Consider the following 15,106-nt stretch of genomic DNA (forward strand, 5'->3'; position numbering starts at 1 on the left):
AACGAGCAAAGAAACAAACAAAGACATATATAAATAAACAAAGATACGAACTAACAAAGAAACACATAAATAAACTTACTTACTTACTTACAAATGGCTTTTAAGGAACCCGAAGGTTCATTGCCGCCCTCACATAAGCCCACTACGAGGCTTATTGTAGGGATTCGTAACAAGCTGTTTTTTTCGGTGATGGGTTGTTAGCCCTTCGCCCAACCCCCAAGCTGGAGGACCACCCCTTATCGGCTGTCCACGACTGCTTATTCAATATATTCGCAGCTACCCTCCATATCTGGAGGCCGTCTCCTCTATCCGCAACCTGAGGACGCGCCATGCCGTGGTGTAGGGACCCACAATACATGACATAAATAAACAAACAATCAAATAAATGAATAAACAAAATAACTAAAAGAAACAAATAAGTAAACAAATAAATAAATAAACAAATAAGCAAACAGAGAAACGAGCAAAGAAACAAAGACATATATAAATAAACAAAGATACGAACTAACAAAGAAACAAATAAATAAATAAACAAACAAACAAGCAAATAAATGAATAAACAAAATAACTAAAAGAAACAAATAAATAAGTGAACAAATAAATAAATAAACAAATAAACAAACAGAGAAACGAGCAAAGAAACAAACAAAGATATATATATATATATATATATATATATATATATAAACAAAGATACGAACTAACAAAGAAACAAATAAATAAACAAACAAGCAAATAAATGAATAAACAAAATAACTAAAAGAAACAAATAAATAAGTGAACAATAAATAAATAAACAAATAAACAAACAGAGAAACGAGCAAAGAAACAAACAAAGACATATATAAACAAACAAAGATACGAACTAACAAAGAAACACATAAATAAATAAACAAACAAACAAGCAAATAAATGAATAAACAAAATAACTAAAAGAAACAAATAAATAAGTGAAGAAATAAATAAATAAACAAATAAACAAACAGAGAAACGAACAAAGAAACAAACAAAGACATATGTAAATAAATAAACAAAGATACGAACTAACAAAGAAACAAATAAATAAATGAGGAAATCAATAAATAAGCAAATAAACAAACAAGCAAATAAATGAATAAACAAAATAACTAAAAGAAACAAATAAATAAGTAAATAAATAAGTAAACAAATAAATAAACAAACAAATAAACAAACAGAGAAACGAGCAAAGAAATAAACAAAGACATATATAAATAAATAAACAAAGATACGAACTAACAAAGAAACAAATAAATAAATAAGTAAATATATAAATAAACAAACAAACAGAGAAACGAACAAAGAAACAAACAAAGAAATAAAAAACAAGCAAATAAATAAATAAACAAAGGAAGAAAAGAACTAACAAAGAAATAAATAAGTAAATAAATAAATAAATAAGTAAACAAATAAATAGTAAAAAATACCTAGCATCCGTGGGGATGATGAATAGGCCCATTCCTTATAAGATGATGATGGAGCACATGTATAGTGGTTCACTAATCACAGGGAGAATGGGCACGGATAATCTGGTATCACAGAAAATCTAAAAATTCTTCTTCGTAGTGTAGATATTGACAAGAATAATGTGTCTAGTCAGAAGCAGGTTCAGACTGTGGTCCCCCCTAACATTTCCACAACACATCATTGTCGCTCTTTCCTTTGAAGACTAACGTATTTCCTAGAGCAGGTTAGGAAATGCGACTATAAGATTTCTTCATAATTATTTTAATACTTATTTATTGAGCCAAAAAAAAAATAATTCTCGGTTTATTCGAGCAGTGGAGTAGCCTGCAGTGTAATTAATTTGGTGTTCAATGAATTTTGATCTATTTTTGGTGTGATACAGTGTGTTAATTTTTTCCACAGCGAAATGCGGCTCGTGAATGTGAAGGAGATCAGCCAGGCCGGAGTTGCTCTGGAACTGCCGGAATTCCAGTCGCTCGTCTCCAAGCACATAGCAGCGGCCAGGGAGTGCCTCAAGACGCAGTGGTTTCCGATGATACAGAATATTTTCTTAGCAGTACGTGTGCAACACAATTTACAAGTTACATTGATGGTGCTACTACTGTTGTTTATGATGATGATTCTATTAGAATTGAGAAGGAAATTGTTAATGAATTCATGTCGAAAACGTCCTCTCAGACTGCGCACATTGTTACATCTCCATGGAATGTAGACAATACAAAAAAATAGCTGACCACACTAACTGTAGGGTTACGAAAAGGTAATAAAGAGATTGAGTAATTCTCGGTTATGAGGAAATAGCGCTCACTCAACTGACAGAAAGCGTTGAGCTACGATTTTTTCCTCATGTCACGTGACAGGGCCATCAGATGAAAACTTAAGTACTCTCTCCAAGGACACGACATACATACATACATACATAGCCTACATACATACATACATACATACGTACGTATCAAAATTCACAGTTAATTCCCGATTTACCACAAAAATCGTCTATAGCTGCATTTAGATTGGCAACAGGCAATGATTGTTTGGCCAAACACCTGCATAGAATTGGAATATATCAGTCCCCTAACTGCCCATTGTGCAACTCAAACCAAGAAATGGATTCGGAACACCTCAAAATCTGTGCTTCAGTGGCTGGCCATGATAATATCTTTGAAAAATATTGGAGTGCAAGAGGTCAAATGACTTTATTGTCAAACGCCTGGCATTAGAAAAACAACATACATACATACATACATACATTCGCATCATAATCCACAGTTAATTCCCGATTTACCACGAAAATCGTCTATAGCTGCATTTAGATTGGCAACAGGCCATGATTGTGTGGCCAAATACCTGCATAGAATTGGAATATATCAGTCCCCTAACTGCCCATTGTGCAACTCAAACCAAGAAATGGATTCGGAACACCTCAAAATCTGTGCTTCAGTGGCTGGCCATGATAATATCTTTGAAAAATATTGGAGTGCAAGAGGTCAAATGACTTTATTGTCAAACGCCTGGCATTAGAAAAACAACATACATACATACATACATACATACATACATACATTCGCATCATAATCCACAGTTAATTCCCGATTTACCACGAAAATCGTCTATAGCTGCATTTAGATTGGCAACAGGCCATGATTGTGTGGCCAAATACCTGCATAGAATTGGAATATATCAGTCCCCTAACTGCCCATTGTGCAACTCAAACCAAGAAATGGATTCGGAACACCTCAAAATCTGTGCTTCAGTGCCTGGTCATGATAATATCTTTGAAAAATATTGGAGTGCAAGAGGTCAAATGACTTTATTGTCAAACGCCTGGCATTAGAAAACAACAACATACATACATACATACATACATACATACATACATACATACATACATGCATGCATGCATACATTATTGATTATGTAATGTACGAGAAAAAGAGGCACATTATAAAATATGCCTCTTGCATTTATTTGACACGCAGAAAATGGAAACAAAATTATATCCCTCTCTTTTCACAGGGGAACAGAAAGAAACTCGTCCCTAGTCCAGAACTGCCTAAGAAGATGACACGTTTCTACAACTGTGTGGCCACCATCATGTCTTATCAGCTTCAGTCGCTGTGCCTCAATTCTATTTCTGACTATACGAACTTCATCTGTGATGTAGGGGTGAGAATTTTATTTCTGGAATTCTTTAAGAAAAGTAATTTATGAAACTTCATAATTTGCTGTGAAAATCAAAAAAGGAGTGAGGACGGCCAGAGTTGGTACCTAATGGCGGAAGCCATTACACGGGGATGCTACTGTATCACTTAATTGGGATCGCAACAACATTAGAATAACATTAAATACTTTGTTATTGTTAGTTATAAAATATCCGTCCGTACCAGCAGATATCTATTTTTACCAATTTGGGGAGCCTTACTTTTAGTTTCAAGATATGTTCAAACTGTCCTCCATCCATAGCGACGCACACGTGGCAGTGTTGTCGAATTGCTGTTGTGACACGCGTCAACACATACAGGGTCATTCAAAAGTCCGACGACACAGACAAACTCCATTAGGTAGCGAAAAATGGACAGAGAGGAAAGTTGTTGGAAATATGTAGCAGTGGCGGCAGCAGCAGCAGCAGCAGCAGTAGTAGTAGTAATTTATTCACCATGCAGATTTTTAAAAATCTTGGCTTTGTCAGGCTTATTTCTAGATCTTAATCTAGTTTCTGATCACACTATATTTATCAGTTTATAACAAACACAATGCAGATATAATACAAGACAATAAAATTACAATAATAAAATAATCTGCTCTATGACTGGTACTTTGAATAAAGACACCTGAAGAAATGACGTATAGGTATGTTAATAAGGCTGCTACACGATAATTTACATTGAATGATAGAGATTATTTCAACTGTAATTATTTTGAAAGCTATTCCACATAACGTATTTGTTTATTTATATCCTTTATTTCAATAACGTTATTTTTCATCACCTATCATTTTACAAAACACCTTTTGAATCGCTCTATATATATATATATATATATATATATATACAGTAAAACCTCTCCTTACGGACACCCCCAAGATACGGACACTCCTCATATACGGACAGATTTGTATGTCCCAACTGAAATAATATAGAAATAATGTTAAATCTAACTCTTGTTTACGGACACACTCAGACATGTACACGGACAGCTGTTTCACAGTCCTAAAGCTTGCTTTACCTCCTGACTGCGGACAGAACTTTGATTTCAAGACCCAATGTGTTACAAAAATGGAAAATTTAGTTTGAAGAACTGTACAGAAATTCTTTAACATGAAAGAAGACTATAAGGGTCTCGTAGGCTACCACTAGCCCAGCCGGCTACCCCTTGTTACCTGGAAGCGGGTGGATAAACAAAGTCATAAAATTTAACCTGTCTGATAAGTCCAAGGTTTCCGCGATCGTGAAATTGTATTCGACACATGATTGGGTTAATAGGATTATTCTCTTCACTTCAATCAATTGTTTTGTTTCGAGAGACATGGCACCTGAACGTAAAGGTTAAGTTGAAAACTGTAAATTACAGTACTGCATAACTGTAGACCTAGAATAAAACTGCATGGCACAGTACTGTCTTTTCCTTTTCCGGTTTTATCTACTGTAGTTCAAAGTTGCAAAGAATTTACTGTAGTACAGTATACTGTATTTAGAATTAAACTGCAGTAATTCATTTCATTTAAAGCGTAAATGGATACATAATGCATATTATAAATTTACTGTTAGATTGGGGAGCCTCCCTTCCAATAAAGGACACCTCCCAGATGCGGACAGATTGTTACGTCCCTTCGATGTCCGTAAATGAGAGGTTTCACTGTATGTATATATATATATATATATATATATATATATATATATATATATATATATCAACTTTCTCATGTATGACTATTTGACTGTTCTTGTGCAGTATTCGAACCCAGGGTTTGTTGTAAGCATAGCGCAGAGGAATAAGATCCTAGTTTTTGAACCAACATTCAACAGCTACCAAGACGCACTGCTCAGTGTGTACGACATAATGACTGCAGCGATCAAGAACTTGCCTCGTCTTGAGACCAAACTGTACATGGACTGGGGTGGGCCGCATGCAGTGCTTAAGGTTGGTATGCCAATTTTTATCCACTTTGATTATGTAAAGTGGACTTTACATCACTAATAAAATGTTGTAAACATATTCATTACGCAACTAGTTAGGTAATAATACTGCTATTACGCAACTAGTTAGGTAATGATATTTCTGTTACGCAACTTAGTTACGTAATGGTATTTCTATTACGCAACTGGTTAGGTAATAATACTGCTATTACGCAACTAGTTAGGTAATTATACTAAACTATGCTAGCATTAACTTCTCCGACACACTTTCTGCATTTTTATTGGGACATCAATCTGCAAATGTTTTATATTCCACTTCATATCTTACACGGGATTTCGATGGTACTAAACATTGAATTGCAGAATTTGCAGCATTTTCAATATCTGATTCCTCGTTTGAACTCATTTTAATAATGTTTATTTATTTCTCCTAGTACCTACTGCTGTTCTTCTGTTATAAACAAAAACCTATCGTATTCCAAACTAATAAAATAAACATAAACGAATCGTCTCTCGCAGGAAGAAACTAATAATAATGCAATCACCCCTCCACAAAGAACATGTTCAAAACTAATAAAAATAATACAATTGATTTTATTAAAAATAATTTTTTATCGAAGTGGATAAAACGTTGTACAATATACTTATCATAACTTCATATTACAATGCTCGACTGATTATCAAATTCGTATTGTATTAGAAAACAATACGAGTTACAATACAATATGCGTAATACATTAGGCCTACGATACAAGATTGGGAAGTCTTTTCACAAAATCGAGGAAAAATTAAAAAAACGAGCAAAGTGAGTTTTTCAATTTCCGAGATTTTGTAATCCACTTCACGAAAATGTGCTGCACAACATTTCTTGCACGATCATATTTTTAAAATTGCAAATATAATATATTTAGCATTGAAAATTTAGAGCAATATTATTCCAAAGCCTTCGCAAAACTGCACTGTAATGGTAACTGAGTAACAATAAGTGCACTGTAATGGGTCTGTTTCAGTATAGTTTTACGTTATCAAGTGTGGTTTCCATAGCAACAAGTTTCTGTGTGGGAATTCTAACTTTCAAGACCTAACAACAATATTTGTAAATACAAAAAACACGATCGTGCAAAAATAACTATTACAGCTTTAATATTTTATTAACTATGATATAAAATTGCTTTCTTGGGCCACAGAGATGTACACGCTTTGAAATACCGGTATCCTTAACATTGACAACGAGTAACACAATCCATAGATTCATAGGCAGAATCTGGTGCTTTGTTCAAAAAAGAGATCTTGAACTTCCATTCAAGACAAGAGACTTTTAATAGTCTTCTTAAAAATTCTGACTTAGATCACTATAAAAAACTCAAAGGGGGCTTGGGGAGAAGACCATCTATGGAATAATTTCTCGAGGCCTTCAGCCTGACTTCAGTAAATTAATTATAATATTAAAAAAAACGGATTGACATATGGTGACTGATTTTGACATGTCACTATCGTTTGGAATAATGGTATTATTTTCTTGCAGCCTGTAATTCTGGACGCTATTGTGGATGAAGCCAAGGAGAAAGTTGGGAACACTTTGGAAGATCAAAGAATTGGGCCAGAGTTGCGAGTGCAAGATTTTGACGAGTATATGAACCTTATTAATGGAGAGGTAAATCCAGTAACTGACCTAATGGTACAAATTTATTTTGATGTACCGAAGTACATATGATATTTCCATGCAGATATTCTGCTTTCTCATCATCTAATGGTACAAGTTTCCTTATGTGGACTGCTATCTTATGCTACAAATTTCTTAGAACAAATTAATTACCTTCTAATTTTGTGGCTCTAACTTCGACTGTAATATTTTAAAACTTTCCCTTTTAAAGTACGAATAAAATCATTTTAATATCACGAACGAAGAAACCAGTCTCATAAGATAAATGTCTTAGGCGACGAACGTAGTTGGAAGGAAAATGACGTATGTGAGAGGTGAGGTGGGGGTCGGTGGAAGCTTTCACATTAGAGCGGCAGTTAGATGTGATGAAGACAGTGATTAGTGAAGCAGTCAATTCAGTTTGTTTCCACAAATTTCCTTGTAGTTATTTTGTCTATGAAGAACAATGACAAACTTATAGCATGAATAGGAACAGTGACATTTTAGGAATAATGATAAATGCAAAATGCCTTTAAATTCCTAGTATCGGTACTTACAAGGGGCAATCAATAAGTTTCCGGACTGTCCTGAATGTAGGCCTCAGACAAGACATAGAAAACGGAGAAATTATTTACAGGAAACGGAGAAGTTATCTAGAACTGGAGAAACGCTTGGTATCTATACTATATGCAGCATTTGAAAGGCAGAGAAGTTGTCTAACGATAAGGCGTATATGGAGAGATTTCAGGAAAAATCGCAATAGATCCTTGCAATGTTTGCACAAAATTACGTTGCAATTATATTACAAATTAATCAGAGACATTTTAAAATATTTAATAATAATAATAATACTCAGAAACAATAATATTAAGCATATATTTTCTGTCTGTTCTTCACTTGCAGCAATTTACAGTATGGGGGTTTGGAGCGCTAAAATTTATTTATTATACAAAATGATCCGTTTGGGTATGGATAAAATAACACCGTAAAACATTTACTACTGAACTTTATTTGTTGAATCTTTGTGCATACAACACTGAAAGATGGGAGATTCCTCAGAGCTCAACATGACCCCCATTGCGCACCCTGCACAACTCATAACGGTGATGCAATTCAGCCCATGTCCGTTGTAACATAAGAGGGGTGATTTGTTCAAAAGCTTGAGTAATTTTTACTCTCAGATCATCAATATTCCTGGGTTTCTGTGAATAGACAATGTCTTTAACAAAACCCCACACGAAGAAGTCAGGAGGGGTTAGATCTGGGGAGTTTGAGGACCAAGCCAAGAGATAGTTGCTTCTCGTACTGGGTTTCGCCTGCGACCTCCTGCATATTTTTTTAACACAGAACCTGTTTCTACAAATGTTCGATACCACAACATTATGGAATCGTATTTAGGTACATTACGCACACCATACTCACGTCGAAATTCCCTTTGAACTCTTTTAACACTCTCAAATTTAGCATACCGAAGAACACATTGTTCCCGCTGTTGATTTTGTAGTATTATCGCCGCGCTCTCATGGTTAACATTAGGCAGATCTTTGAGCGCCCTCGTGCATAACATTCGGCAGGTCTTTGAAATTTAATTGCATTATTGTTTTCAATTTATTATGTCGCCGCTCCAATCACTCGCCTCAATTTCAATATTGCAACCAATAAGCTGCTTCCATTCTTAAATCAAACCTACTTGTCTAATCCACATGGACTAAAACCGAGGTTGCAATGTCTTGTGCTGGGGACGAACATTAAAGTATGTGATTAAAAATTATTATTAAGAGTTAAGAATGTCAACGTACTCGTATATGAAATAATAATAATAATAATAATAATAATAATAATAATAATAATAATAATAATAACAATAATAATAATAGCCATTTAACAATATAACAAATAATAATAATAATAATAATAATAATAATAATAGCCATTTAACAATATAACAAACTAGTGCTTATTCTTATCGAGGAAGTAGACGTGACAACGTGACGCTTAGAGTGAAACCTACAGAGCAACAATCGAGCGGCAAAATTATGTTTTAAAAGCACACCGCACGTTAATGTATTGTGACAGCGACGTGAGATTCGAACTCACGACCAGCGTCCCGCAAGAGAGAAGATCGCGCGGAGCACTTGGGATGGCGCGCGGCGGAGAGGGGAAAAGGGCCAACGCGGCGAGAGAGTGGAGCGGGAGTGCGCGCGCATCTGGTGCTGGTAGAGAGGAGAGGGCTCGGGATTTTTCTGGAGTGCCATCTCTAGAGACGCGTGGATCCTTCGAGGCTACGTCGCTGTTGCTATAAATTACGGACGCGAAGGAACGACAGCAGTTTTTCCAGTTTGCAGTTTTCAGTTATTAAGTCAGTGAGTAAGCCAGAGCAAGCAAGCCAGACTTGTGTGCCGGAGATCGACTCGAGTGTGCGTCCGCATCTGCGTCAGCATCCGAAGGCCTGAGTTCGAGTGCAGTGGACCGCAGTTGGAGGGACCTGAGTTCGAGTGCAGTGGACCGCAGTTGGAGGGACCCGAGTTCGAGTACAGTGAACTGTCTCTGAAGGTCTGTGGTTCGAGATACTGTGAACTGAGAACTGGTAGTTCTGATTTGTAAATAGTGCTTTGTAAATATTAGTTAAGATTAACAGTACATTGTTGTTACTAATAAAATTCACATTGGTGTCAGAACCGGGATATTATCGACAATGGAGAACCTACAGCAGATCCTGCAAGCCATCGCAGAAATGAAAGCAGAAATGAACAAGCACATCAGTGAGGTCAAGAACGATATAAGTGAAGTGAAAACGGAGATGAAAAGTGACATAAGTGAAGTGAAAGGCGACATAAGTGAAGTGAAAACGGAGATGAAAAGTGACATAAGCGGAGTGAAAGGCGACATAAGCGGAGTGAAAGATGACGTCACTACGCAAATTGAAAGCGTTTCAGCCCACGTAGATGGAATTGTCGCCATCGTGAAAGACGAACTCAAAGCCGACCTTGACAACCTAAACAAGAATTTTACAACTATAAACGAGACAGTAACCGAATTGAGACAGGAGGTAGACCATTTCGACGGCAAAATCCGCGATCTCGAGCGTCGTCAAGAGCAGACGAGCGAGTTGCTGGACAAGACGAGTGAGGTGATGGAAAAACACGCCGAGGAAAACAAGCACATACTCACGTTGATGGACCGACATGCTGAAGAAAACAAGCACATCCTCGCGTTGGTGGATCGCCAGGCTAGAGAACAGAAACAGATAGTTGCCGAGGAGGATCGACGTGCCATGCAAGAAACGGCCACAGAGTTGAGGACTCCATATAGTGGCCCTGCGGAATCATCGCCTTCAGCCAGACATCACAACGTCAAGACGCCAAAGTTCGACGGTACGACGTCTTGGGCGATATTCCGTCGCCAGTTCGAGGCCACCGCAGCACATAATGGGTGGACACCAGCGGAGAAGACTACTCAGCTGCTGACCGCGCTTCAAGGACAGGCGTCGGAGATTCTTCACAGCGTTCCAGAAGATGGGACAGCCGCTGAGATAATGGCGGCCCTGGAGGGACGTTATGGTGACCATCAACTTGCTGCAGCATTTAGGACCCAACTAAAAACGAGGGTCCAACAGTCAGGCGAGTCCCTACAAGAATTCGCGATGGCGGTGGAACAACTGGCCCATAAGGCCCTCAGGGCCCTACCTAATGATTTCATCGCTGGAGAGGCGGCCTACACCTTCGGCAGCGGAGTTCGAGACCCGGAAATAAGACAACAGCTACTCTTAGCAGAGCATCGCACCATCAACGCAGCTCTGGCGGCGGCCCTCAGGATGGAGGCAGCCAGGTTGACTGCGAACGTCTCGGCATCGCACCGGATTAGGAGCGTCGCGGCGGCCGACGTCGAGGAGCGTCAACCGAAATCACCCGAGCGACGAAGACGAGGAGTGCCTACCTGCTGGTCCTGCGGCGAGCCTGGACACCTGAGGAGGGACTGTGACCGATCTGGTCACAAACAGGAAAACTAAAAGGGGCCGATGCGATGAGGGGCACGTCGGCGCCGTCATCACCATCCCCTCGGCTGATCTTGAAGACGGTTAACAGAAGATGCGACGATGGGCTGATTGCTGACGGATGGATTAGAGGCCGCCCATGCAGAGTACTGGTAGACACCGGGGCGTCGCTCACTATCGCCAGACCAGAAGTCGTGAGTGGACTACCTGGGAGGACGCCGCTGCGCCGGTATGAGCTACGTACTGCCTCAGGCGAGAACCTGCCCATCCAAAAGGAGGTTTTCCTGGATCTGACATTGGGAAAGAGGAGACTGGAGATGTGGGTGTTCGTCGCCAACATCACTGAAGACGTCATCCTGGGACTCGACGCCATGCGGATTTTCGATGCAACGGTGGACGTCCGGCGTTTTGGTCAGGATGAAGTGTTCCTGAGAGACGTCGAAGACCAACCCATGGCCAGCAGACTCACCTTGGAGAATCAAGTGACAATCCCAGCAGGCTGCGAGATGGTGGTGACGGCAAGACTGGACGGAAAACCTAAGAGAAACCTGCTCCTCGATTCGCAAACAACTCCGATAGATGGGGTTTATGTGGCCAGATCCTTACTCCCGAATCAGAAGGTGGTACCGGTGAGGGTCCTGAATGTCACCAATCGGGACAAGGAGGTGCCTAGTGGAACTGTACTAGGTAACGTCGAGCCGGTGGTGTCTGTGATGTCTCTGGCAGAAAACGAGGAGTGTCACCGACCACGTCCAGATCTAGACCCATCACTGAAAGAGCTGGCTCGAGAATTGCCGGCGAATTTAAGCAAAAGAGAAAGAAGACAAGTCCACGATCTACTGACAGAATTTCAGGACGTGTTCAGTCTGTCTGAAAATGACTACGGGAGAACGGAGAAAGTTCAGCACCGCATCGACACCGGAAATGCTCGCCCAATCAGACAACCTCCTCGACGCGTCCCTCTAGCTAAACAGAGGGAGATTGACAACCAACTGGAGGACATGAAAGCAAGAGGGGTCATCGAGGAATCCGACAGCCCTTGGTCATCACCTGTGGTGCTGGTGAAGAAGAAGAATGGGGACCTGCGCTTCTGCGTGGACTACAGAAGACTGAATTACGTCACCAAGAAGGACTGCTTTCCCCTTCCACGAATTGACGACACCTTGGACACCCTGGCCGGAGCAGAGTGGTTCTCGACGTTGGATCTCAAGTCAGGATACTGGCAGGTGGCGCTACATCCGGAGGATAAGGAGAAAACGGCATTCTCTACAGGCCAGGGACTATGGCAGTTCACCGTTATGCCGTTCGGCCTCTGCAACGCCCCGGCTACATTCCAGAGACTAATGGAGTCCGTAATGAGAGGCCTGAATACGACACCTGTTTGCTGTACCTTGATGACGTCATCGTGGTGGGCAAGACTTTCGGCGAACAGCTGATGAACCTGAGGAAAGTGTTCGAGAGACTGCGACAAGCCAGACTGAAGTTGAACCCGAAGAAATGTCATCTATTCCAGAAGAAGGTCAACTACTTGGGACACGTAGTAGGGACCAACGGAGTGGCCACGGACCCGGAGAAGCTACAAGCCGTCAGAGGATGGCCGAGACCGAGGGACAAGCAGGAGCTGCGCCGCTTTCTCGGCCTCTGCACTTATTACAGAAGGTTCGTAGCTGGGTACGCCAACATCGCTAAGCCTCTAACCCAGCTGACCGAGGAGAAACGACAATTCCAGTGGACAGACGAGGCGGAGTCATCCTTCCAGTCGCTGAAAGAGGCGCTCTGCACTGCTCCTGTACTGGGATATCCCATCCCTGGAAGGAAGTTCACGCTCGACACGGACGCTAGCAACGTAGGCATCGGCGGAGTACTCTCTCAGGAACAGGACGGGCAAGAGAGGGTGATTGCCTACTTCAGCCGAACACTATCCAAGGCTGAGAGAAACTACTGTGTGACGCGTAGAGAACTTCTTGCCATTGTGGAAGCCCTGAAGCACTTCCACAAATATTTGTATGGCCAGGAATTCCATCTGAGGACAGACCATTCTGCACTCACCTGGCTATTGGGCTTCAAGAATCTGGAGGGGCAGACCGCCCGTTGGGTTCAACGTCTGCAGGAGTACAACTTCACCTCTGAACACCGACAAGGGAAGAAACATTCCAACGCTGATGCCCTGTCACGACGTCCGTGCCCGGATGGCTGCAAACACTGCCTGAAAGTAGAAGAGCGGGATGGCGCCCTCGCAGTAAGAGCAATTGCCGCCCAGCCGAGCCCAGGATGGGATAACGCCGCCATAAGGAGGGAGCAGCTGGAGGATCCAAACATTGGACAGCTACTGCGTGATGTGGAGTCCGGCCAGAGAACAGTATGGGCCGATATCGCCAACCGTAACACCACTTACAAGAGCTACTGGGCCCAGTGGGGATCCTTCACTGTCAAGGACGGTATCCTGAAGAGGATTTGGGAGTCGGCCGATGGAAGGACCCGCATAGAACAACTTGTCCTGCCCAGGAGCAAGGTGAAGGAAGTGCTGGAGGAGACTCATGCTGGAGTGACTGGAGGCCACCTGGGAGCCAACAGGACGCTGGACAAGTTAAGGCAGAGGTTCTATTGGTTGCATCAGAGAACCGACACGGAACAATGGTGCCGAAGATGCGACACCTGTGCAGCCAGTCGCGGACCAAGGACCCGCAGCAGGGGAGCCATGCAGCAGTACAACGTGGGAGCTCCTTTTGAGAGGATCGCCATTGATGTTGCTGGACCGTTCCCGGTCACGGATCGTGGGAACCGCTACCTGCTAGTCGCCATGGATTACTTCACAAAATGGCCAGAGGTGTACGCGATTCCCAACCAAGAGGCTTCGACGGTGGCCGACGCGCTGCTTGACAACTTTATCTGCCGATTCGGGGTGCCCCGGGAATTGCATAGCGATCAGGGACGCAACTTCGAATCCAACCTGATGGGAGAATTGTTCGAGCGTCTGGGGGTGCATAAAACCAGGACCACTCCCCTCCACCCACAGTCCGATGGTATGGTGGAACGCTACATCAAAACCTTGGAAGAGCATCTGCGGAAGGTGGTGTCCAACCATCAACGAGACTGGGATGCCAGAGTCCCACTGTTCCTCTTGGCCTACATAGCTTCGGTCCACGATACAACAGGGATGACACCGGCAAACATGGTCTTCGGGAGAGAGCTGCGCCTGCCCTGTGATCTGCTGTTTGGCACGCCACCCAGCGCCGACCAGCCAGCAACTGACTATGTGGCAGAACTCACCGAGAAGTTGAATGGAGTTCACCAACTGGCCAGAGAGCACCTCAAGATGGCCAGCGACAGGATGAAGGTGCGCTACGACAGATTAGCCAACTCTGCAGGATTCCAGGAGGGCGACCTAGTGTGGCTGTATCGACCTACCAGGACCAAAGGGAAATCACCAAAGCTGCAGCGTGCCTGGGATGGACCATACCGCGTGGTGACCCGGATCAACGACGTGGTGTACCGCATCCAGCGACAACCTCGAGGGAAGATGATGGTGGTGCATCTGGACCGATTAGCAGCCTACCAAGGGACTGCCCGGGACGAGCAGTCCTAAGGAGGGAGCAATGTGACAGCGACGTGAGATTCGAACTCACGACCAGCGTCCCGCAAGAGAGAAGATCGCGCGGAGCACTTGGGATGGCGCGCGGCGGAGAGGGGAAAAGGGCCAACGCGGCGAGAGAGTGGAGCGGGAGTGCGCGCGCATCTGGTGCTGGTAGAGAGGAGAGGGCTCGGGATTTTTCTGGAGTGCCATCTCTAGAGACGCGTGGAGCCTTCGAGGTTACGTCGCTGTTGCTATAAATTACGGACGCGAAGGAA

At 42.1% G+C, this 15,106-nt stretch overlaps 1 protein-coding gene across 1 annotated transcript in view; it reads left to right on the top strand.

The window, feature by feature from the left end:
- Window positions 1-15,106, top strand: part of Dhc36C (Dynein heavy chain at 36C) — a 152,725-nt gene that overhangs the window by 1,365 nt on the left and 136,254 nt on the right. Inside the window, exons 2-5 of the mRNA XM_069842371.1 lie at window positions 1,888-2,041; window positions 3,502-3,651; window positions 5,437-5,624; window positions 7,140-7,275. Of these exons, the coding sequence (XP_069698472.1) occupies window positions 1,888-2,041; window positions 3,502-3,651; window positions 5,437-5,624; window positions 7,140-7,275 (628 nt within the window). The remainder of the gene's footprint in view (window positions 1-1,887; window positions 2,042-3,501; window positions 3,652-5,436; window positions 5,625-7,139; window positions 7,276-15,106) is intronic.

This window comes from Periplaneta americana, chromosome 12, assembly GCF_040183065.1.
Source record: "Periplaneta americana isolate PAMFEO1 chromosome 12, P.americana_PAMFEO1_priV1, whole genome shotgun sequence".
NCBI classification, from domain to species: domain Eukaryota; kingdom Metazoa; phylum Arthropoda; class Insecta; order Blattodea; family Blattidae; genus Periplaneta; species Periplaneta americana.